The 25,046-nt window shown below is 40.1% G+C and overlaps 1 protein-coding gene across 5 annotated transcripts in view; it reads right to left on the bottom strand.

Annotated features, from left to right (window-relative positions):
- Positions 1–25,046, bottom strand: part of TMEM87A (transmembrane protein 87A) — a 67,519-nt gene that overhangs the window by 21,439 nt on the left and 21,034 nt on the right. For 2 of the 5 annotated variants that reach the window (XM_033190435.1, XM_033190433.1), the window contains 6 exons: positions 15,017–15,134; positions 10,747–10,808; positions 8,228–8,411; positions 7,118–7,217; positions 3,116–3,209; positions 779–847 (listed from right to left, as the gene is read on the bottom strand). In XM_033190435.1, coding sequence (XP_033046326.1) covers positions 779–847; positions 3,116–3,209; positions 7,118–7,217; positions 8,228–8,411; positions 10,747–10,808; positions 15,017–15,134 — 627 coding nt within the window. Of the gene's footprint in view, positions 1–778; positions 848–1,427; positions 1,500–3,115; positions 3,210–7,117; positions 7,218–8,227; positions 8,412–10,746; positions 10,809–15,016; positions 15,135–25,046 lie in introns of all 5 variants that reach the window. The other 3 variants (XM_033190432.1, XM_033190434.1, XM_033190436.1) reach the window with 2 other exon arrangements.

Raw genomic sequence — 25,046 nt, 5'->3', positions numbered from 1 at the left:
TCTATCAGGTCAGTAATAATGAAAATTGCAAATAGGACCAAATATATAATAACCAAAACAAATTCAATATAAGATAAAGTCCAAAAACTTGAATCCTTTAGCCATCAGGCCAAGTCCCTAATAAATAAATTTAATTTTAAAGAGCAGGAGAAAAAGATTGCTCATATAGAAGCTTGTTTGTTATCTGCTGGTTGACTCTGCCTGTAAATGAATCAATTACTTATTCTAAAGGGTGGAAATCTTCAAACAATTCCAAGTCAGCTTTTGAATGAGGCAACAAAACACTCACTCCATAAGGGTTAAAACCTACTGAACCTACACAGAGTTTCAGAAGAGTCAAAGCACGTTACATAGTTCCTGAAATCAAATTTTAAGGATCAAAATCGTTTTATAAGTTTCAAAGCATTAAAGAATTGCTAGAGACTAAAAGACAGAGCAGGACCAGCACAGCCAGTGATTCTAACACTAAATGATTAGGTACACAGATAACAAGTGCAAAATCAAGATGAAATGCTCATTTAAAAGAAAACAGCCAAAAGATTTTTCTTGAGCCCGGTCCACAGTCACCAATTTCCAATTCGATTTTTAAAATTAAAAAAATAAAAACAAGAAAACTGCTTACCTGAAACCTCAAGTTGTTAAGACTTAGCATGCACTATTCCCCACGCTAAGGAGTAATCAACATAACTGATAAAAACTCTTTGCAGAAAGATCAATGGAAACCCATCTCCAAGGGGAGAAAATGGACCGTCATCAAACAAGCCAATGAGAAGGATATCCACCAGCACAAGGCAGTGTCTAGGAAAGCCAAGGGGATAAAGGCCAAGGAAGCAAGATCAGTCTGGGCCTGCAGACAAAGAAAAAGAAGTGGTGAAAAACAGATGTCTAGAGAGGCACAGAGAAGAACCACCACATGATTCTGCATTTACATAACCACCGGAATGTTTTTGCATAAAGAAAATAAAAAGAACACTTGACATCTAATCATTCTTCCCTTCTTATAAACCATCACGTAGAATATATGGCTATAAGCATTTCACATAAATTGTCAGTTACAATCTTGAAACATACCGCTAACTACAAGTTTTTCATATAAAAAGATCCATGTTAACAAGTGACCATATTCCAAAAAACTTCTAATGTTTATAAGCCCCATCCTTAACCTATCATTTCCTATCATTGCGATTTTGGCTACAAATCTGAAAAGACTTTTCTCATATTTACAAAATATTGCTGCATCATATACAAAGAATTATTAATTTCCAAAACTGTAATACAAGATTTTACAAATAAAAGCTCACCCCAAAATAAAATGTAAGGCAATTATCTGTCCGAAAAACTACGCTGCATGTTTCCAGGAGTTTATATAGAGTATGTTTTTTTATATAACCCTAATTACCCAATCAACAGGCATTATGAAAGGATATCCATAAAATAACACAGGCATCAATTGCTGAGAGGGCCAGGTTTACTATCAGAGTCAAGGGGTAAGAAAAATACTACAGTAACAGCAGAAGAAAGAAAATGAAATTAACAGAGGGTTAAAGTTGCTAAAAGTCTAAGAAAATTACACACAGAGGACAGTGTGATTTGAAAAGCAAATTTGCATCCACAAAGCGTTTTATTTAAGAGGCAATTTATTGCAAAACATATGGAGCCCACTTTTCTTGTGGGCAAAGCCAAGTTTATAGTATTTGCAATACTGAATCTAATAGGTTGCTATGGAGTCTGACTTTTTTAAAAAATAAGAAAATTAATTGAAATGGCCTAGAGAACCCTACTTCTTCATATTAATCCAGTGGTTAACATAAATTTCTTCTCTTCTCTTTTTTTTTTTTTTTTTTTTTTTTTTTTTTTTTTTGAGGCGGAGTCTTGCTCTGTCTCCCGGACTGGAGTGCAGTGGCCGGATCTCAGCTCACTGCAAGCTCCGCCTCCCGGGTTTACGCCATTCTCCTGCCTCAGCCTCCCGAGTAGCTGGGACTACAGGCGCCCGCCACCTCGCCCGGCTAGTTTTTTTGTATTTTTAGTAGAGACGGGGTTTCACCGTGTTAGCCAGGATGGTCTCGATCTCCTGACCTCGTGATCCGCCCGTCTCGGCCTCCCAAAGTGCTGGGATTACAGGCTTGAGCCACCGCGCCCGGCCCTCTTCTCTTTTTTAAGGAAGAGGTAACTCTCTGTTGCTGGAGTGTAATGGCATGATCATGGCTCACTGCAGCCTGAACTCAATCAGTCCTTCCACCTTACCCTCCCAAGAAGCCTGGACTACAGGCGCCCACCACCGCTCCCAGCCATAAATCTCTTTATCACTTATATCTCAGTGCTTTGGTTTCCTTCCCTGGCAAAGGAAATAATTATACAATTCTCAAAAATGATGTGAAACTTCATTAGCTACATTTTTTTTTGAGATGGAGTCTTGCTCTGTCACCCAGGCTGGAGTGCAGCAGCACAATCTCTGCTCACTGCAAGCTCCGCCTCCCAGGTTCACGCCCTTCTCCTGCCTCAGCCTCCCAAGTAGCTGGGGACTACGGGTGCCTGCCACCACGCCCAGCTAATTTTTTGTATTTTTTTTTTAGTAGAGACAGGGTTTCACCATGTTGCCAGGATGGTCTCGATCTCCTGACCTCATGACCCGCCCGCCTCAGCCTCCCAAAGTGCTGAGATTACAGGCGTGAGTCACACAGCAGGCCTCATCAGCTGCATTTTAAGGAAGTTTTTGAAACTCCAATGTTGATTAAGAAACAACAGTTACTTTAGATTAGATTAACTAGTAAGTGCATGACTCCAAAGTCTGCCATTTATTCAAGAATTTCAGTCTGGATTCCATCGATTAGAAAAAGAAAAAAAAAAAAATGCAAGTCCACTGCTTGGGAGGAGGAACTAAAACAATTACTGATTGGAGACAGGTGGAAAAGCATTCATTCCGGGCACACGTTAAGTTTACAAAGCTCTAACAGATTAAAAAGAAAACATGAACTATACATATATTTTGAGAATCAGAGCCCAAAAGCGACTTAAAGCAAACAGAAAGAAGACCACAGACATTTCCGACTCACACGTCAAGATGTAAACAATATAATTGAACTGACCACAGAAAATGAGGTTAAGCAGTACTAACCCCAGTAACTCTGAGGACCCCTTCCATGCCAGAGAACAAAAGATAGAGGGCTCCTGCTACTACAACCTTATGAAGAGTGACTCCAAGGCGTGGCCTAAAGAGGAAGCAAAGAGACATCTGAGTACATATGGGACAAATCCCAAAACAAGCTAAATAACAGGAACTTGTGTTAATTAATATAGACCAACAATTTAAAGCAATAAACAATATACACTTGATTCACCTAAGAGAAAAAAACTAAGACCTTATGGTCTTAAAACAAGATAGGGAACACTACAACTTAAGATTTGGTGTCTGGTTACCACATTTTAAAAAAAGTTTCCTTAGAGAGTTTTGAAGCATATTCATAAGTAGTATAATGCACCCTTAAAAACCCTTCACTGAGGTCCAACCACCAACCTATGGTCAATTCTGTCCCATGCATACCCCATTCACTTTCCACCCTTTCATACTCTCTTGATGCAAATCCTAGACAGTATATCTTTGATATATTTCAGTATGTTTTTAATAAATGAGGACTTTATTTTTCTTTGGTATTTCAATGGCTACAAAAGGGCCTTTCTTTTTTTTCTCCTAAAGAAACTCCTGTCGCCCACGCTGAAGTGCAGCGGCCCAGTCACAGCTCACTGCAGCCGTGAACTCCTGGGTTCGAGCAACCCTCCCACCTCAGCCTCCTGAGTAGCTGAGGACTACAGGGAAGTTCCACTACACCCAGCTAATTTTTTTTTTTTTTTTTTAATGTTTTGTAGAGACAAAGTCTCACTGTGTTGCTCAGGCTGGTCTAGAACTCCTAGGCTCAAGTGATTCTCCTGCATTGGCCTCCCCAAGGGCTGGGATTACAGGCATGAGCCACTGTGCCTGGCCCACAAAAGAAACTGTTAAAAAACATCACCAAAATACCACTATCAAATCTAAAAATTCTAACAATTCCTTAATATAATCAAATATCCCATTACAGTTCACTAAATAGTATATTTGCAAGCTCGAAACCTAATATATGAAAAGTCTTCTGAGGAACTTCTGTTTGAAGGAGAAAAAGTCTTAGATCCTTGAGATTCAAAATCCTACACAACTAGAATCCACATGTTAACAAAATCCTTAGGTGATTCCTTAGTGTAGTGTAGTTTAAGATGCACTGCCTTAAATCATGTCTGCATAGGCCTTACCAATATTTGTTCTTATATTTTTTGATATACATTGGGGAAAACTCCGTATGAGCAGGGAATTTTCTCCCCATTCATCTTGTAAACCTAAAATACTTCCTGGCATATAGGAGGCACTCAAATAATTGTTAAATAAATAAGTTTTAAGAATTAAAATTCCGGCCGGGCGCGGTGGCTCAAGCCTGTAATCCCAGCACTTTGGGAGGCCGAGACGGGCGGATCACGAGGTCAGGAGATCGAGACCATCCTGGCTAACACGGTGAAACCCCGTCTCTACTAAAAAATACAAAAAAAAAAAACTAGCCGGGCGAGGTAGCAGGCGCCTGTAGTCCCAGCTACTCGGGAGGCTGAGGCAGGAGAATGGCGTAAACCCGGGAGGCGGAGCTTCCAGTGAGCTGAGATCCGGCCACTGCACTCCAGCCCGGGCGACAGAGCGAGACTCCGTCTCAAAAAAAAAAAAAAAAAAAAAAAAGAATTAAAATTCCCCATATCTCTAATCCCATTTAAAGCAAAACTCCTTTAAACGAATAAACAAACTTAAAACAACTAACCTTAATCCTACTTAAGCACTATAAAGTGATGCTATAGCTATAGCACAATTCCTTTAAATAATTGTCTATACAATTATTCCAATTCCTCTCCTCCTATTCTCTCTGGAACTCTCCCCAACTGGGCTTTTGTACCTATCACTTCACCAAAACTATTCCTGTGACGGTCACTACGACCCTTCATGTAGGTAAACTCAATGGCCAATTCTCACTTGACTTATCAGGATCGCTTGACACAATCACTTCCTCCTGGAAACACATTCTTCAGTTTTCTTTTTTTTGAGACGGAGTCTTGCTCTGCCACCCAGGCTGGAGTACAGTGGCCGGATCTCAGCTCACTGCAAGCTCCGCCTCCCGGGTTTACGCCATTCTCCTGCCTCAGCCTCCCGAGTAGCTGGGACTACAGGCGCCCGCCTCGTCGCCCGGCTAGTTTTTTGTATTTTTAAGTAGAGACAGGGTTTCACCGTATTAGCCAGGATGGTCTCGATCTCCTGACCTCGTGATCCGCCCGTCTCGGCCTCCCAAAGTGCTGGGATTACAGGCTTGAGCCACCGCGCCCGGCCCATTCTTCAGTTTTCTACCCACCTCACTGGTCACTCCTCAATTTCTTCTGCTAACTACTTCATCTTACAGACTTCTAAATAATATTAAATATTCAAGGGCCCAGCCCTTAGACCTCTTCTCTATATATACTCACTTACTTGGTGACCAAATCCAGTCTCATGACTTTATTTATTTATTTATTTTTGGAGACAGAGTCTCGCTCTGTTACCTAGGCTAGAGTGTAGTGGCGTGATCTTGGCTCACTGCAATCTCCACCTCCAGGATTCAAACGATTCTCTTGCCTCAGCCTCCCAAGTAGCTGGGACTATAGGCGCATGCCACCACACCCGGCTAATTTTTTGTATTTTAGTAGACACGGAGTTTCACTGTGTTGTCCAGGCTGGTCTTGAACTCCTGACCTCAGGCAATCTGCCCACCTTGGCCTCCCAAAGTGTTAAGATTACAGGCATGAACCACCATGCCTGGCCCTCATGACTTTAAATAACATTTGTATCTTCATGACTCCCAAACTTTTATCTCTGCCCCAACCTCTCCCCTTTGTTTCTCCTACTTAGTTATCTAACTGAACTCCAATCTTGCCCCTGCTCCACACTTATTTCACCTAAGGTCTTCCTGAACTCAGTAAATCTTGAATTCCATCCTGCCATGTGATCAGATCAAAACAGTTGGCATCATCCTTAATTCCTATTCTCTTTCACATCACACATCTGATCCATCAGCAAATTCCACTGGTTCCACCTTGAAAATATATATAGAATCTGATCTCAACTCAGCATCTCTTCCCTTGGGTATACATATAGCTTCCTCACCTTCTTGAAGTCTCTGCTTAAATGTCATTAAGTGAAGCCCTCCTTGATCACCCTATATACAACTGCAAGTTCTAGCTCCAGCATTACCTGCTCCACTGCACTTTTCACTGACATATTAAAATATTTTACTCATTTAAATTTTGTCTTTGTCCCCTCCCTCCACAAATGTAAGCTTAAAATCTTCTGTTTACTTGCTATATCCCCAGGGCCTGGAACAATGCCTCGAAGAATGCCTAGAGAAGACACTCAATAAAAATAAAATTTTCTGGATAGAAAAATATTTTCAGTTACAGCAAGAATGAGTTTCCCATAAAAAATCTAATTTGTAAAAAATATTTTGGAAGTATAAAGTCACTGTAAGTTTACTATAAAAGTCTGGTGTTTCAATCTTATTTGTTCTAAGCTTTCCTACAGATGCTCCTCCTAGGAAGTAAAATGAAACACTAACATTTTCCCAATATTTACAAGGCTACAGCATTTCAGATACCTTTCTTGTTTCAGAATTATTATTATTATTATTTTTTGAGACGGAGTCTCGCTGTGTTGCCCAGGCTGGAGTGCAGTGGTACAATCTTGGCTCACTGCAAGCTCTGCCTTCCAGGTTCACGCCATTCTCCTGCCTCAGCCTCCCGAGTAGATGGGACTACAGACACTTGCCACCACGCCCAGCTAATTTTTTGTATTTTTAGTAGAGATGGGGTTTCACCATGTTAGCCAGGATGGTCTTGATGTCCTGACCTTGTGATCCGCCCACCTTGGCCTCCCAAAGTGCTGGCATTACAAGCGTGAGCCACCGCATCCGACCAGAATTATTTCTTTTATCAACTGTTTCAGAACTACTACATCGGGAACATGCAGTACTGTTTTAATTTAATCAGCATTTTAATGTGCTCTTCCATACAGGAAGTTAATACTTACTTGACGATGCCATATCCCAGACTGACTATGATGACCAGGGTTCGAGCCAGTGAGCGTTTCACTGCTGAAAGCAGCTCTGCAAGGATCAAAGCACCCTGGACTATGAAAGAGAAGGGGAGAAATGGCACCATAACCTAAGTCTGGCAACAGGCAAGATGCCAATACTAGACTGCTGATTTCTACACTCTTCAAAGTAAGCACTGATATTAGTCCTGCTAAAATAGAATACCTCTTCTGCAGCTTTTACAGTATACAAGCTGATACCACTCACAATCTTACTCATGTGTATGTATGGCAATCTGAGTACGCTCAACTCAGCTCCCTCCCCAACCTGCCCCCAAATTCACTAAAACTTTAACAGAATACCTCACCCTATATGGAGAGTTTGTAGCATCAAGACAACTTACCCCATTTTTAAAAACTGTGAAATACAGCTACACATAGAAAAGCATAAAACACACACGTGTACACACTTGTTGGCATGTATAGTTTAACTGATTTTCAGATCTACTATTTTCAAGATCTTTCAAGGACCAGGGGAAATCTTATCAGTTTATCTCACAATAATGATTATGACTAAATTAAATGGTCTGACAAGAAAAAAACCGAAGCAATCACAAAAAACTACAGTATAAAACAACTTCTGTCATTACCAGTTCACCTTATTAAACCGTAAGCACCCTCCTATTTTCTTGATATGACTATATTTTATCAATTAGATGTACTTTCCCACCACATTTTGAGGTTTTTTAAATCAAGGTCTTACAATCAATGACATTTTACAATTAAATTGACACGGTTTACCTTCTTAGATGGATAATGGTGCCTTAGAAATCAATGGAAATTGAGATTTGATGATGTTAATAATCATTCCCAAAGTGGCCACTACTGTTGTGACTTTTGTGAGCATACTTCAGTAAAATTACTCTTACATCACTGAACTCATAAGATTAAAAACAGAAGTCAGAATCATAGTGATTCTGCTTAAGTTATTGTAATAATTAAGTAATTGAAAAGTTAAGCCTATTTAGTGACTGCTGACCTTAGGAATATTTTCACACATCTCAGCTTCCAACCACTCAAACCAGCAAAGATTTTTTGGTTACATACCAGATTCTCCTTTGTATCGGATATTCTGAAATTCTGCATAGAAGACAGCTTTCTCAAGCATTCCCAGGAATATGACAGCACCAATCCAAAACTGAATTCTCAGGAGATCTCTCCAGTAGCAGGCAGACCATGCCAGCCACAGAACACCAAACAGGACATATACAATACACATCACCATGAAAAACTGTTATCAAATTGGATAAAAGATAAAAAGGAGAATTAGAACCAAGAGTCAAGTCTGTATATATACTATTTTTTTTTTTTTTTTTTTAAAGAGATGGGGTTTTGCTATGTTGCCCAGGATGGTCTTGAACTTCTGGGCTCAAGCAATCCTCCCATTTCTGCCTCCCAAAGTGTTGGGATTACAGGCATAAGCCACAGTGCCTGTCCTGAATCAATATACAGTCTTAACAAGTTATAAAAATATACATTTTTATATATTAAAATGTATAAAATAGTTAAAAAATAATTCTAGTTAAAAAATAATTATTCCTTTGGAGCTTAACACTAATATGAAAAATTATCGTCTTAAGCAGAGAAGACTACATAGGAACTTGTCCTCGAGAGCGAATGCTCTCATATATATGTGTGTGTGTATATATACATATATATCACATATGCATACCATATAAAATGTGCTCTCTATTATACACACACACACATATATGGTATATATAGAGAGCACTCAGCCTCCTCTCCTATAGTAAAAGAGCTTTTTCTGGTCAGGCGTGGTAATTCACACCTGTAATAGTGCCTTGGGAAGCTGAGGCAGGAGGATTGCTTGAGGTCATGAGTTCAAGGCCAGTCTGGGCAACATAGCAAGACTCTGTCCCTACAAAAAATAAAAATTAGGCCAGGCGTGGTGGCTCACGCCTGTAATCCCAGCACTTTGGGAGGCAGAGGCGGGCAGATCACATGAAGTTAGGAGTTCAAGACCAGCCTGGCCAAAACATGGTGAAACCCTGTCTCTACTAAAAATACGAAAATTAGCTGGGCATGGTGGCTCACACCTGTAGTCCCAGCTACTCAGGAGGCTGAGGCAGGAGAATCGCTTGAACCCGGGAGCTGGAGGTTGCAGTGAGCCGAGATCGTGTCATTCCACTCCAGTCTGGGTGACAGAGTGAGACCACGTTTCAAGATAAAAAATAATAAAATAAAATAAAAATTAGCCAGGCATAGTGGCACACGCCTGTTGTCCTAGCTCCTCGAGAGGCTAAGGTGAAGGGTAGCTTGAGCCTGGAGTTTAAGGCTGCAGTGAGCCATTATCCATTATCATGCCACTGCACTCTAGCCCAGGAGACAGAGTGAGACTCTTTCTTTTCTTTTTTTTTTTTTTTAAAGAAGGAGCTATTTCAGCTCACGATCTAAATTATGTAGATGAAGACATCACTGAAGAAGAAAAATGGCATGATTAGGATACATCTAGAGGCAAGGAAACACAACAATATAGGAAAATGATTAAAGGGAAAGGAAGAAGAGAATAATCATGAACAAAGGAAAGCAAAAATATATTAAGGATATTCTGAGACCGGGCGCGGTGGCTCACGCCTGTAATCCCAGCACTTTGGGAGCCGATCAGGGGGATCAAGACCATCCTGGCTAACACGGTGAAACCCCGTCTCTGCTAAAAATACAAAAAATTAGCTGGGTGTGGTGGCGGGCGCCTGTAGTCCCAGCTACTCGGGAGGCTGAGGCAGGAGAATGGCGTGAACCCAGGAGGCGGAGGTTGCAGTGAGCCGAGATCGCGCCACTGCACTACTCCAGCCTGGGCAACAAAGCGAGACTCCGTCTCAAAAAAAAAGGATATTCTGAGACACAGACGTATGCACACATACATGTATGTGCACACGTACACACACAAAATGAAGAGAAGGGAGCTTCATCATTTAGGTAATTTTCTGTTGTTGAGACAGTTTCACTCTGTCACCCAGGCTGGAGTACAGTGGCACGATCTTGGCTCACAGCAGCCTCTGCCTCCTGGGTTCAAGCAATTCTCCTGCTTCAAACTCCCGAGTAGCTGCGACTACAAGCACCTGCCACCACACCCAGCTAATTTTTGTTTTTTTAGTATAGACGGGGTTTCACCACGTTGGCCAGGCTGGTCTCAAACTCCTGACCTCAAGTGATCTGCCTGCCTCAGCTTCCCAAAGTGTTGGGATTACAGACACGAGCCAGGGTACCCAGCCTCATTTAGTTAATGTAAGTGGGACCAGAAACGACAGAGTTGTAGTAAAAAGTGCCCCACTATGGATCCTAGAGAGAATGTGAGATGACCTCTGAGGTATTTCCACAGGTCACTCACTGACCCCTTCATTATATGGATAAGAAAATGAGGCACACAAGGGTATACTGACTCTCTCAAAGTCCCTGTCTAATAATAAATAAATCCAGGACTACAAGCAACATTTTCTGAATTGCATAGGAACAATTCATTAAAAAGAATACTGCCACAAAATATGGGACAATCTTTGAACCCGAAATCATTCAATACTGAGGTTAAATAATATAAAGTCACTTACAATCATCAAGGGGTAGTCTTCAAGCGTGAGGTATTCATAGGGACCCTTCACTTCAACAGTCACTGTCAAAATACAGTCCTCAGAATTAATTTACAGGACGCAGAAATTAAACAAAAATATTGCCTAATATTTGTTTCATGAAATCAGTAAGAATTTCATTGGGTCATTTACTTTTAGGCACTTCAATCCTGGTCAGTATTACATTATATTTGTACAGCACTTGGGAAGTCATTAAGTGTTCTCATAGTTCACGCTGTGTCCTGCACAGGTTTCCATGCCTCCACCATAGTCTGAAGTGGGAAGGCTCTTTTGCTTCCATACTCACATCTTTAAAAAGACTAGACTGAATATTTCCTCCACACAGCCTTCTCTGGCTGCCCATCTGGAACAACTCTACACATAAATTCTAAACATATTTCACATATACTTTTCCTTATTACACATCAGTAAAATATGCCTTACAGGACTTCCTTTTTACATACTGCCATCTTCTTTGTTTCTTTCCTCAACTGTATTTTCCTATTGCTTTACTATTTTTTCATGGACTCCAATTTTATGTGATCTTGTTACATTCATCTATCATTTTCAGAATGAAGGCATTGGAAAAAAACTTAAAAATTCAAATTAACTTACACCAAAAAAATACCATCCTTGATACAATAAGATTGAAATCTAGCTTCACAATCATGTACCCTAGATTCTCACTCAAAAAGAAAACAACTCAAAAGTTCAGATGCTTTGAAGCAAAGCTCCATCCAATAAATATAGAATTGAACTTCCCCAAAACCTGCTAGTTAACATTTTTCAAAGAATTTGTTAATAACAAAGTGTTTAATGAGACAGAAAAAGGAATAGTAGTAACATAAATCTGAAAGACATCTTTGCCTTAGTAAAGCAAACTTATTGACTAATTTTAAGATTATCTGTAATTTAAAAAACTATTTCAAGATGGACTATTTTATTACTGTATTGATAAAATAATTTGGATATATTCTAGGTATAATTAATCAACAAAAATCTGACTTATTTGAGCAGTGATCATCCCTAGAGACAGACTAGTAACTGTTCATTCAACAAAAATTCCCTACTAGCTTCTGATATACCATTATTTAAAGTAAACCACATCCAATACTTACATGAAAAAAGCATTCCATAAGAGCAATTATAAAAATTTCAGAGCAAAACTGATTATTACATCTATACCTTCCTAATAAAAGAGTAAACAAAATATTCAGTAAATATTTGCATCATATTCTTTGCTTACTCTATGCCTTGGTCAGCAAAATACAGCACATGGGCCAAATCTGGCCATCAGCTTTTTCTGTTAATAAAGTTTTATTGGAACACAGCCACATCCATTCATTTACATATTGTCTACAGCTGCCTCTGCACCACCATCGCAGAGTTGGGTAGTTATAATACAGAAAATATTTACTATCTGGCTCTTTAAGAAAAAAATCTGCCAGCCCCTGCTCTATGCTAAAATATACATTTACTAAGCACTTATTATTTCACAGGCCTATGGAAAACATAGCAGATAAAAATATAAGTAAGATGTTTTCTACCATCAAATGGGTAACCACCTTGCAGGGGAGAGGGAGTTGAAAAGTTACATAGAGAACTGTCCATCTCAGCCAGACCAGAAGGATAAGTATATATTTTCCGGAACAAAGTAAAAAGCCTTCTAGGTAGAGGAAATAACATGAACAAAACAGCTGTGAAAATGTGTGGTATATTTAAAGAACAAATATAGTCTGAGACTGCACATAATACCATATAGTAGTAGTGTTTTGGCATAAGGCAGCAAAAGGTAAACTGGGACAAGCTGTAAAGAGTTTTATAAACCTTGCTGCAAAATGTAGACATTCTATAGGCAATGGGGAGCCACTAAAGGTTTCAATGAAGGCAAGAAAAATGATAAAACTGTATTAGCGATAATGTACCTTCTCCATTCCAAAAAAAGAAGGTACATTTTTGAAATGAGAAAACAAGGCCAGGTGTGGTGGCTCACGACTGTAATCCCAGCACATTGCGAGGCCAAGGCGGGCAGATCACTCAAAGTCAGAAGTTCAAGACCAGTCTGGCCAACATGGTGAAACTAAAAATACAATTTACTAAATAAAAATTTAGTATATTTAATAATTTAGCAGATAAATAATAATTTAGTAGGTTGTAAAAATACAATCTACTAAAAATACAAAAATTAGTTAGGTGTGATGGTGCAGGCCTGTAGTCCCAGCTACTTGGGAGGCTGAGGCAGCAGAATCGCTTGAACCCAGGAGGCAGAGGTTGCAGTGAAACGAGATCACACCACTGCACTCCAGCCTGGGTGACAGAGTGAGACTCTATCTCAAAAAAAAAAAAAAAGAAAAAAGAAAAAGAAACAAAACAAAAAAGGATATAAGCTCAAAAACAAGACAGACATTTCCAAGAATCAAAACAGAAACTCAGAACAGTGCAGGAGGCTGACTCCATGATCATGTTGGGCTCTTGGACCAAAAGCAGGCTATGGTAGTTGGAAGTGCTGTCCCTATGGGATCTATGGTAGTTGGAAGTAGAGTTCCTATGGGATCACTGAAGCTAGCAGGTTTCAAAGAAAAAGAAGAGGGACCAGAGCCAGGCTGGATGCATGAAGAAGCTGAAGTAGGGTGGAATACAGCTTCTCTTCCAACATTTTCAAAGAAAGAAGGTTGAAAATGAACACTGGTAACTATGCCTTGAGACTATAATCCATTAAAAGTCATAGGCCTAAAGAGACAGGAGGATACACATGTATGAGTGAAGGGGAGAGGGGCAGGGAGAGAGGGAGAGGGAGGGAGGAAGAGAAGAGAGAGACAGAGAGAATGTGTGTGTGTGTGTGTGTGTGTGTGTGTGTGTGTGTGTGTGTGAAAACCAAGTAGTGGTATCCCAGAAGTTCAACAATGATTTAATGTTAGAAGATCATTAATTTAATGTATGATATTAACTTATTATATGAGAAAGCCCATATGATCATTTAAATTAGTACAATTAAACTATTTGATAAAGCTAAATATTCATTCTTTTTTTTTTTTTTTTTGAGACGGAGTCTTGCTCTGTCGCCCGGGCTGGAGTGCAGTGGCTGGATCTCAGCTCACTGCAAGCTCCGCCTCCCGGGTTCCCGCCATTCTCCTGCCTCAGCCTCCGGAGTAGCTGGGACTACAGGCGCCCGCCACCTCAACCGGCTAGTTTTTTGTATTTTTAGTAGAGACGGGGTTTCACCGTGTTAGCCAGGATGGTCTCGATCTCCTGACCTCGTGATCCACCCGTCTCGGCCTCCCAAAGTGCTGGGATTACAGGCTTGAGCCACCACGCCCGGCCTAAATATTCATTCTTAACTTTTTTTTAAAAAAGGAAACTAGTCTCATGAAACTAGGAATAGAAAGGAACATCCTTAACCAAATAAAGAATATTTCAAAAGTTCTACAGTGAACATAGTACTTAATGGTGAAATATACCAGTACAGCCAGTAAAGTCAGGAGCGAAGTAATGGTGGCTGCCATCATTGTTTCTATTCCATATACTGCTTAAGAAAGCAGAGTAGGAAAGGAAATTGCAAAAAATACAAAGATGAAACAAAGGGGAAACCACAGGAAATAAGACCAGTTAGGAAGTTCTTGCAAATTCCAGGTAAGGGATGATGACTCTATGAATGAGGCAGCAACCTTGGAAAGGAGAACACTTAAATTCTTGAGACACTAAAAACTACCAATGTTAATTTTTTCTTTTTTTTTTTTTTTGAGACGGAGTTTCATTCTTGTTGCCCAGGCTGCAGTGCAATGGTGCGATCTCAGCTCCCACAACCTCCATCTCCCGGGTTCAAGCAATTCTCCTGCCTCAGCCTCCTGAGTAGCTGGGATTACAGGCATGTGCCACCACACCCAGCTAATTTTGTATTTTTAGTAGAGGCGGGGTTTCTCCATGTTGGTCAGGCTGGTCTTGAACTCCCGACCTCACGTGATCTGCCTGCCTCGGCCTCCCAAAGTGCTGGGATTACAGGCATGAACCACCGCACTCGGCCAATGTTAATTTACAATTTCCTGATCTCTGGCTTGGTGACCAAGTTTTGATAATTCTAGTTCAGAATACTGAAAACATGTTACTAACTAAAAATTTCAAAAGCAGGAGTAACAAATGAAGGAAAAAGAAATCTGATATCTGTAATACCTAATAAAAAAGCATATATAAAGTACATGAATGACATAACCAGATAATAACATAACCATTAAAAAAAAACAAGCACTGAACTTACTGGTAAAAAGATTACTCAGTGAATTTTCTTTTGATGATTCCTTTGAGGACGAAATGCCAATATGTACAATAAAAATGTATGGTGCATCTTGCCAGGTTTGCAATGGTTCATGCATTGCCTAGAGAGGGAAAAGGGCATCACATCTGTAAATCTTAAGAATTAAGAGCACAAATTAATAATACAATATGCAAATTTTGCTCCAGAATGTGCCCAGAAATATGATAAAGTCCTTCTCTTTCATTCATTGAAACAATAGGCACAACAAACCAAACAAGCCTAAAGTAGGCTAGATTATGAATACTGCATAAAGTAGGCCAGATTATGAATACTGCATAAAGTAGGCTAGATTACGAATAACACTGCATAAAGTAGGCTAGATTATGAATAATACTGCATAAAGTAGGCTAGATTATGAATACTACATAAAGTAGGCTAGATTATGAATACTGAATAAAGTAGGCTAGATTATGAATACTGCATAAAGTAGGCTTGATTATGAATACTGCATAAAGTAGGCTAGATTATGAATAATACTGCATAAAGTAGGCTAGATCATGAAAACTGCATAAAGTAGGCTAGATTATGAATACTGCATAAAGTAGGCTAGATTACGAATACTGCATAAAGTAGGCTAGATTAAGAATACTGCATAAAGTAGGCTAGATTATGAATTACTAAAAGGCAAGATACCGCAAGTCTTGTACACAAAAATCACATTTAAGGTATTTTTTTAATGAGGAAAATCCCAACTAAAATCACTAAATTTAATCTTTGTTTAACTAAGCCATACTAGGATACTAGTTTGTGTTTTATGCAGACATTACAAAGGAATTTAAATAAAGAATTATTTAAATCACCTTAAACAAAAATTAATGATGGTATCAGTAAAAATGAATTCTAATTGCCAATTCCTGAATAATCCCCTTTGTTCAACATGCTTCCCAAGAACATCAGAATTCCTGCTGACACGGTCTCACATTTATACCGAAAATTCAACCTTGGGCTAGTCTGTGGTAAGCAAGAGTCACTACCCCTCAAAGTCAAAGAAGACAAATTAATAGTCTCCAAGTCCTTGACTTTGAAGGGTAGTGACTCTTCCTTTTCACACAGACTAGAGTCTTCACAAACAGAAGACTAACATACAATGATAAAGACGAACACAGAAAATAACTGGTTTATTCTTCCTTGGAATTACAATTTATTACCATCTGGTCTTAAAAGGAGAAACGTTTACCCAGAGATCTCTGGGTAAGCCTCTATGATCTGCAAACCCCTCAAAATGAATAGCTGGTTTTGTATGTTTATGCATTTTTCCTTTGGAGCCACAGTTCTCAAATGGTTAAAATACCCTACAACCAAGAAAAGGCTAACATAGTTCAAAAATTATATTCCATGAAAAAAATCCACGTCAAACAAAGAAGGCTAAACAATTCTCCAGATTATCTATTTACCAGGTTATCTTAGTAAAACATAAGAACATAAATGTCTTCCTAATCATACATTGATTTATCCCCACCTTATAGTCTCCAATGAGACTCAGGATCAATTTGTGAGAAAACTTTACAGTTTCAAAGTTATGGGTAATACATGTCTGATTAGTCATAATTACAGAACCTTTTTCCTGAACTTACTTACTCATCAGCCTATATATAAAACGCTGGTGTAATAACCTGCTCTATTAATCATATACGTCTTAAAACCACCTTTTACAAATTCCAAAATAAATTGATCAATTCTCATATTCCAGAATTTGAGAAAGTTTACATTTAACTCTGGAATGCAGAAATTCTGACCCTGTAAAAATAACATTTATATGCCAGATAACTCTGTTAAGCATATGACATTACTTTTTTTTTTTTTTTTGAGGCAGAGTCTCGCTCCATCGCCCAGGCTGGAGTACAGCAGTGTGATCTTGGCTCACTGTGATCTCCACCTCCCGGGTTCTAGAATTCTCCTGCCTCAGCCTCACAAGTAGCTGGGACTACAGGCGCATGACACTACATCAGGCTAATATATTTATTTACCTTTTTTGTATTTTTGGTAGAGACGGGGTTTCGCCATGTTGGCCAGCCTGGTCTCGAGCTCCTGACCTCAGGTGATCCACCCACCTCGCCCTCCCTAAGTGCTGGGATTAAGGTGTGAGCCACCATGCCCGGCCCATTTATTACATTTTTAAATCCTCAAAGCAGCCCTATCAGATAGGTATTATTATTAACTCCTTTGTAAACTAAATTTTACATAAAATTCACACTTTTAATGTGTATAAATCAATGATATGTGGTACAAGAACAATGATGTGCAAATATCACCTCTATCTAGTTCTAAAACATTTTCATCAACCGAAAAGGAGACCCTGTACTCATTAAGCAGGTAGCTCCCCATTTCTTCCTCCTCTCACTTATTGACCTCCTGTCTCCATGGAGTCATCTATTATGGTCATTTCATATAAACGTGTCCGGCTTCTCTCACTTAACATGTTTTCAGGGTTCATCTATGTTGTTGTATGTATCAGTGCGTCATTCATTTTTTTTTTTTTTTTTGAGTTGAAGGAATTGGCAAAAAGTTTACTTTACTGATCATGGTTGTTTTCTAAGTACTGAGACCCAAGTTGTTGCTGTTGTTGTTTTTTATTACAGTTTAAATTCTAGGGTATGTGTGCACAAAGTACAGGTTTGATACATATGTATACATGTACCATGTTGGTCTGCTGCACCCATTAACTCATCATTTACATTAGTTATTTCTCCTAATGCTATCCCTCCCCCATTCCCCCACCCAATGACAGGCCCCAGTGTGTGATGTTCCCCGCCTTGTGTCCAAGTGTTTTCATTGTTCAGTTCCCACCTATGAATGACAACATGCGGTATCTGGTTTTCTGTCCTTGTGATAGTTTGCTCAGAATGATGGGTTCCAGCTTCATCCATGTCCCTACAAAGGACACGAGCTCATCCTTTTTTATGGCTGCATAGTATTTCATGATGTATATGTGCCACATTTTCTTAATCCAGTCTATCACTGATGGACATTTGGGTTGGTTCCTAGTCTTCGCTATTGTGAATAGTGTCGCAATAAACATACGTGTGCATGTGTCTTTATAGCAGCATGATTTATAATTCTCTGGGTATATACCCAGTAATGGGATGGCTGGGTCAAATGGTATTTCTAGTTCTAGATCCTTGAGGAATGGCCACATTGTCTTCCACAATGGTTGAACTAGTTTACACTACCACCAACAGTGTAAAAGTGTTCCTATTTCTCCACTTCCTCTCCGGCATCTGTTGTTTCCTGACTTTTCAATGATTACCATTCTAACTGGTGTGAGATGGTATCACACTGTGGTTTTGATTTGCATTTCTCTGATGACCAGTGATGATAAGCATTTTTTCATGTGTCTGTTGGCTGCATAAATGTCTTCTTTTGAAAAGTGTCTGTTCATATCCTTTACCCACTTTTTGATGGGGTTGATTTTTTTGTGTAAATTTGAGTTCTTTGTAGATTCTGGATATTAGCCCTCGGTCAGATGGGTAGATTGCAAAAATTTTCTCCTATTCTGCAGGTTGCCTGTTCACTCTGATGGCAGTTTCTTTTGTTGTGCAGAAGCTCATTAGTTTAATTAGATCCGATTTATCTATTTTGGCTTTTGTTGCCATTGCTTTTGGTGTTTTAGTTATGAAGTCCTTGCCCATGCCTCTGTCCTGAATGGCATTGCCTAGGTTTCCTTCTAGGGTTTTTATGGCTTTAGGTCTCACATTTAAGTCTTTAATCCATCTTGAATTATTTTTGTATAAGGTGTAAGGAAGGGATCCAGTTTCAGCTTTCTACATATGGCTAGCCAGTTTTCCCAGCACCATTTATTATATAGGGCATCCTTTCCCCATTTCTTGTTTTTGTCAGGTTTGTCAAAGATCTGATGGTTGTAGATGTGTAGTGTTATTTCTGAGCCCTCTGTTCTGTTCAATTGGTTTATATGTCTGTACCAGCACCATGCTGTTTTGGTTACTGTAGCCTTGTAGTATAGTTTGAAGGCAGGCAGCGTGATGCCTCCAGCTTTGTTCTTTATGTTTAGGATTGTCTTGGCAATGCGGGCTCTTTTTTGGTTCCCTGTGAACTTTAAAGTATTTTTCCAGTTCTGTGAAGAAAGTCATTGGTAGCTTGATGGGGATGGCATTGAATCTGTAAATTTTTTGGGCAGTATGGCCATTTTCACGATATTGATTCTTCCTATCCATGAGCATGGAATGTCCTTCTGTTTGTTTGTGTCCTCTTTTATTTCATTGAGCAGTGGTTTGTACTTCTCCTTGAAGAGCTTTTCACATCCCTTGTAAGTTGGATTCCTAGGTATTTCATTCTCTTTGTAGCAATTGTGAATGGGACTTCATTCATGATTTGGCTGTTTCTCTGCTACTGGTGTATATGAATGCTTATGATTTTTGCACATTGATTTTGTATCCTGAGACTGTGCTGAAGTTGCTTATCAGCTTAAGGAGATTTTGGGATGCGAATATGGTGTTTTCTAAATATACAGTCATGTTATCTGCAAACAGGGACAATTTGATTTCCTCTTTTCCTAACTGAATACCCTTTATTTCTTTCTCCTGCCTGATTGCCCTGGCTTAGGAGTAGTGAGAGAGGGCATCCCTGTCTTGTGCCAGTTTTCAAAGGGAATGCTTCCAGTTTTTGCCCATTCAGTATGATATTGGCTGTGGGTTTGTCATAAATAGCTCTTATTATTTTGAGATACGTTCCATCAATACTTAGTTTATTGAGAGTTTTTAGCATGAAGGGCTGTTGAATTTTGTCAAAGGCCTTTTCTGCATCTATTGAGATAATCATGTGGTTTTTGTTGTTGGTTCTGTTTATGTGATGACTTATGTTTATTGATTTGCGTATGTTGAACCAGCCTTGCATCCCAGGGATGAAGCTGACTTGAACGTGGTGGATATGCTTTTTGATGTGCTGCTGGATTTGGTTTGCCAGTATTTTATTGAGGATTTTTGCATCAATGTTCATCAGGGATATTGGTCTAAAATTCTCTTTTTTTGTTGTGTTTCTGCCAGGCTTTGGTATCAGGATGATGCTGGCCTCATAAAATGAGTTAGGGAAGACTCCATCTTTTTCTATCGATTGGAATCGTTTCAGAAGGAATGGTACCAGCTCCTTTTTGTACCTCTGGTAGAATTCAGCTGTGAATCCTCTGATCCTGAACTGTTTCTGGTTGGTAGGCTACTAATTATTGCCTCAATTTCAAAGCCTGTTATTGGTCTATTCAGGGATTCAATGTCTTCCTGGTTTAGTCTTTGGAGAGTGTATGTGTCCAGGAATTTATCCATTTCTTCTAGATTTTCTAGTTGATTTGTGTGGAGATGTTTATAGTATTCTCTGATGGTAGTTTATATTTCTGTGGGATTGGTAGTGATATCCCCTTTTATCATTTTTTATTGCATCTATTTGATTCTTCTCTTTTCTTTATTAATCTTGCTAGAGGTCTATTTGGTTGATCTTTTCAAAAAACAAGCTCCTGGATTCAGAGATTCTTTTGAAGGGTTTTTTTGTGTCTCTATGTCCATCAGTTCTGCTCTGATCTTAGTTATTTGTTGCCTTCTCCTAGCTTTTGAATGTGTTTGCTCTTGCCTCTCTAATTCTTTTAATTGTGATGTTAGGGAGTCAATTTTAGGTCATTCCTGCTTTCTCTTGTGGGCACTTAGTGCTATAAATGTCCCACTACACACTGCTTTAACCGTGTCCCAGAGATTCTGGTATGTTGTGTCTTTGTTCTCATTGGTTTCAAAGAACATCTTTATTTCTGCCTTCATTTTGTTATTTACCCAGCAGTCATTCAGAAGTAGGTTGTTCAGTTTCTATATAGTTGTGCAGTTTTGAGTGGGTTTCTTAATCCTGAGTTCTAATTTGATTGCACTGTGGTCTGAGAGACTGTTTGTTGTGACTTCTGTTCTTTTACATTTGTCGATGAGTGCTTTACTTCCAACTCTGTGGTCAGTTTTGGAATAAGTGTGATGTGGTGCTGAGAAGAATGTACATTCTGTTTATTTGGGGTGGAGGGTTCTGTAGATGTCTATTAGGTCTGCTTGGTGCAGAGCTGAGTTCAAGTCCTGGATATCCTTGATAACTTTCTGTCTCATTGATCTAAGATTGACAGTGGGGTGTTTTTTTTTTTTTTTTTTTTTTTTTGAGACGGAGTCTCACTCTGTCGCCCAGGCTGGAGTGTAGTGGCCGGATCTCAGATCACTGCAAGCTCTGCCTCCTGGGTTTACGCCATTCTCCTGCCTCAGCCTCCCGAGTAAGCTGGGACTAGAGGCGCCTGCCACCTCGCCTGGCTAGTTTTTTGTTTTTTAGCAGAGACGGGGTTTCACCATGTTAGCCAGGATGGTCTCGATCTCCTGACCTCGTGATCCGCCCGTCTTGGCCTCCCAAAGTGCTGGGATTACAGGCTTGAGCCACCGCGCCCGGCCGACAGTGGGGTCTTAAAGTCTCCCATTATTATTGTGTGGGAGTCTAAGTCTCTTTGTAGGTCTCTAAGGACTTGCTTTATTAATCTGGGTGTTACTGTATCAGGTACATATATATTTAGGATAGTCAGCTCTTCTTGTTGAATTGACCCCTTTACCATTATGTAGTGGCCTTGTCTTTTTTGATCTTTGTTGGTTTAAAGTCTGTTTTATCAGAGGCTAGGATTGCAACCTCTGCTTTTTTTTTTTTGCTTTCCCTTTGCTTGCTAGATCTTCCTCCATCCCTTTATTTTGAACCTATGTGTGTCTCTGCACGTGAGATGGGTCTCCTGAATACAGCACACTGATGGGTCCTGACTCTTTATCCAATTTGCCAGTCTTGTCTTTTAATTGGGGCATTGAGCCCGTCTACATTTAAGGTTAATATTGTTATGTGTGAATTTGATTCTGTCACTATGATACTAGCTGCTTATTTTGCCCGTTAGTTAATGTAGTTTCTTCCTAGCATCAATGGTCTTTACATTTTGGCATGTTTTTGCAGTAGCTGGTACCGGTTGTTTCTCTCCACGTTTAGTGCTTCCTTCAGGAGCTCTTGTAAGGCAGGCCTGGTGGTGACAAAATCTCTCAGCATTTGCTTGTCTGTAAAGGATTTTATTTCTCCTTTGCTTATGAGGCTTAGTTTGGCTGGATATGAAATTCTGGGTTGAAAATTCTTTAAGAATATTGAATATTGGTCCCCACTCTCTTCTGGCTTGTAGTTTCTGCCGAGAGTTCTGCTGTTAGTCTGATGGCCTTCCCTTTGTGGGCAACCCGACCTTTCTCTCTGGCTGCCCTTAACATTTTTTTCAATTTCAATCTTGGTGAATCTGACAATTTTGTGTCTTTGGGTTACTCTTCTCAAGGAGTATCTTTGTGGCATTCTCTGTATTTCCTGAATTTCAATGTTGGCCTGCCTTGCTAGGTTGGGGAAGTTCTCCTGGATAATATCCTGAAGAGTGTTTTCCAACTTGGTTCCATTCTCCCCGTCACTTTCAGGTACACCAATCAGATGTAGATTTGCTCTTTTTTCACAGTCCCATACTTCTTGGAGGCTTTGTTCATTTCTTTTTACTCTTTTCTCTCTAAAGTTCTCTTCTCGCTTCATTTCATTCATTTGATTTTCAATCACTGATACCCTTTCTTCCAGTTGATCGAATTGGCTACTGAAGCTTATGCATGCGTCACGTAGTTCTCGTGCCATATTTTCAGCTCCATTAGGTCATTTAAGGTCTTCTCTACACTGTTTATTCTAGTCAGCCAATCGTCTAATCTTTTTTCAAGGTTTTTAGCTTCCTTGCGATGGGATCGAACATCCTCCTTTAGCTTGGAGAGGTTTGTTATTACCGACCTTCTGAAGCCTACTTCTGTCAACTCGTCAAATTCATTCTTTGTCCAGCTTTGTTCCGTTGCTGGCGAGGAGCTGCGAGCCTTTGGAGAAGAGGTGCTCTGGTTTTGAGAATTTTCAGCTTTTCTGCTCTGGTTTATCCCCATCTTTGTGGTTTTATCTACCTTTGATCTTTGACGTTGGTGACCTACAGATGGGGTTTTGGTGTGGATGTCCTTTTTGTTGATGTTGATACTATTCCTTTCTGTTTGTTAGTTTTCCTTCTAAGAGTCAGGTCCCTCAGCTGCAGGTCTGTTGGGAGTTTGCTGGAGGTCCACTCCACACCCTGTTTGCCTGGTTATCACCAGCGGAGGCTGCAGAACAGTAAATGTTGTTGCCTGATCCTTCCCCTGGAAGCTTCGTCTCAGAGGAGCACCTGGCTGTATGAAGTGTCAGCTGGCCCCTGTTGGGATGTCTCCCCCAGTTAGGCAACAAAGGGGTCAGGGACCCACTTTAGGAGGCAGTCTGTCCATTCTCAGAGCTCAAACACTGTGCTGGGAGAACCACTGCTCTCTTCAGAGCTGTCAGACAGGGATGTTTAAGTCTTCAGAAGTTTCTGCTGCCTTTTGTTCAGCTATGCCCTGCCCCCAGAGCTGGAGTCTACAGAGGCAGGCAGGCCTCGCTGAGCTGTAGTGGGCTCCACCCAATGTGAACTTCCTGGCCGCTTTACCTACTCAAGCCTCAGCAACGGTGATGCCCCTTCCCCAGCCGGGCTGCCACCTCACAGTTCTATTTGGGACTGCTGTGCTAGCAGTGAGCAACGCTCCGTGGGTGTGGGACCTGCTGAGCCAGGTGCGGTATATAATCTCCTGGTGTGCCCTTTGCTAAGACCATTGGAAAAGTACAGTATTAAGGCGGGAGTGTCCCGATTTTCCTGGTACAGTCTGTCACGGCTTCCCTTGGCTAGGAAAGGGATATCCCGGACCCCTTGAACTTCCCGGGTGAGGCAATGCCCTGCCCTGCTTTGGCTTGCCCTCCGTGGGCTGCACCCACTATCCAACCAGTCCCAGTGAGATGAACCGGTACCTCAGTTGGAAATGCAGAAATCACCCATCTTCTGTGTCAATCACGCTGGGAGCTGCAGACAGAGCTGTTCCTATTCGGCCATCTTGGAATCCAGCTCTCATTCATTTTTATAGATGAATGATATTCCATTTTATGGACATACAACATTTTACTTTTTCATTCCTGGTTGTAGTTTGAGATTTGTGAGCTTCTCACTTTCTGAAATTCATACTTTCATCAAATTTAGGAAGTTGCTGGGCATTATTCCTTCAAATATTCTTTCCATACCTTTCTCTCTCTCTTCTCCCTCTGATGAATTCCTACTATGTGGATGTTGATACACTTAAGGGTGTCCCATAGGTCTCTCAGGCTTGTCTTTATTCTTTTTATCATTTTTATCTCTATGTTCTCCTGGTTTCCTTTAGGTTCTTCGTCCATGGTTTTTTTTTTTATTTTTAGCTCTTTGAGATATTTAAGACAGTTCATTTAAAATCTTTGGTCTGGTGAGTCTAATGCTAAGGGTTCCTCTTCGAAGTATGTATACTTTTTTAACCCTGTAAATATGCTATACTCTGTTTGCCATATATGGACGCCTCGTAATTTTCCACTGAAAACTGAATGTTTTAAAGTGACAGCTCTGGAAACCACAATCTGCCCCCTCCTTGGGGTTTGTTAGCTGGTAATAATATGGGCTGTCTCTTTTACTGAGTGACTTTTCTGAACCATTTTTGTAAAGTCTGCATTGTTAGACCTGTGTGGCTACTGGAATCCATATTCCTTCAGCTTAGTGGTCAGCTAGTGTTTTGACAAAGATTTCTTAAACACCAGGAGCCAAAGACAAAAAAGAACAGAATATTCTCCCAGTCTTTGCACCCTGGGGCAATCCTTCAATGCTTAGCTGGGCCAATTAAAGCTATTCCTTAATCTTCACTTTTTGCTTGTACAGAGCCTAAAGGTTAGCCAGAATGAGAGCTTAGGGTCATCTAAGGTCTTTTCTGATCATATGTCCAGTCGTGAGAATATATATGGCTTTCTTCATACCTCAATATACACAGAAGCTTTAAAAAGCCTTGTTCTTTCACAAATCTCCTTTCTGGACCCTTTCCTTCTCATGCTTGACAGTCTCTCTATTGCT

Source organism: Trachypithecus francoisi, unplaced genomic scaffold, assembly GCF_009764315.1.
Source record: "Trachypithecus francoisi isolate TF-2019V2 unplaced genomic scaffold, Tfra_2.0 Lachesis_group3, whole genome shotgun sequence".
NCBI lineage: Eukaryota > Metazoa > Chordata > Mammalia > Primates > Cercopithecidae > Trachypithecus > Trachypithecus francoisi.
The sequence above is the reverse complement of the archived record's forward strand: the minus strand, read 5'-3'. Positions and strand labels throughout refer to the sequence as shown.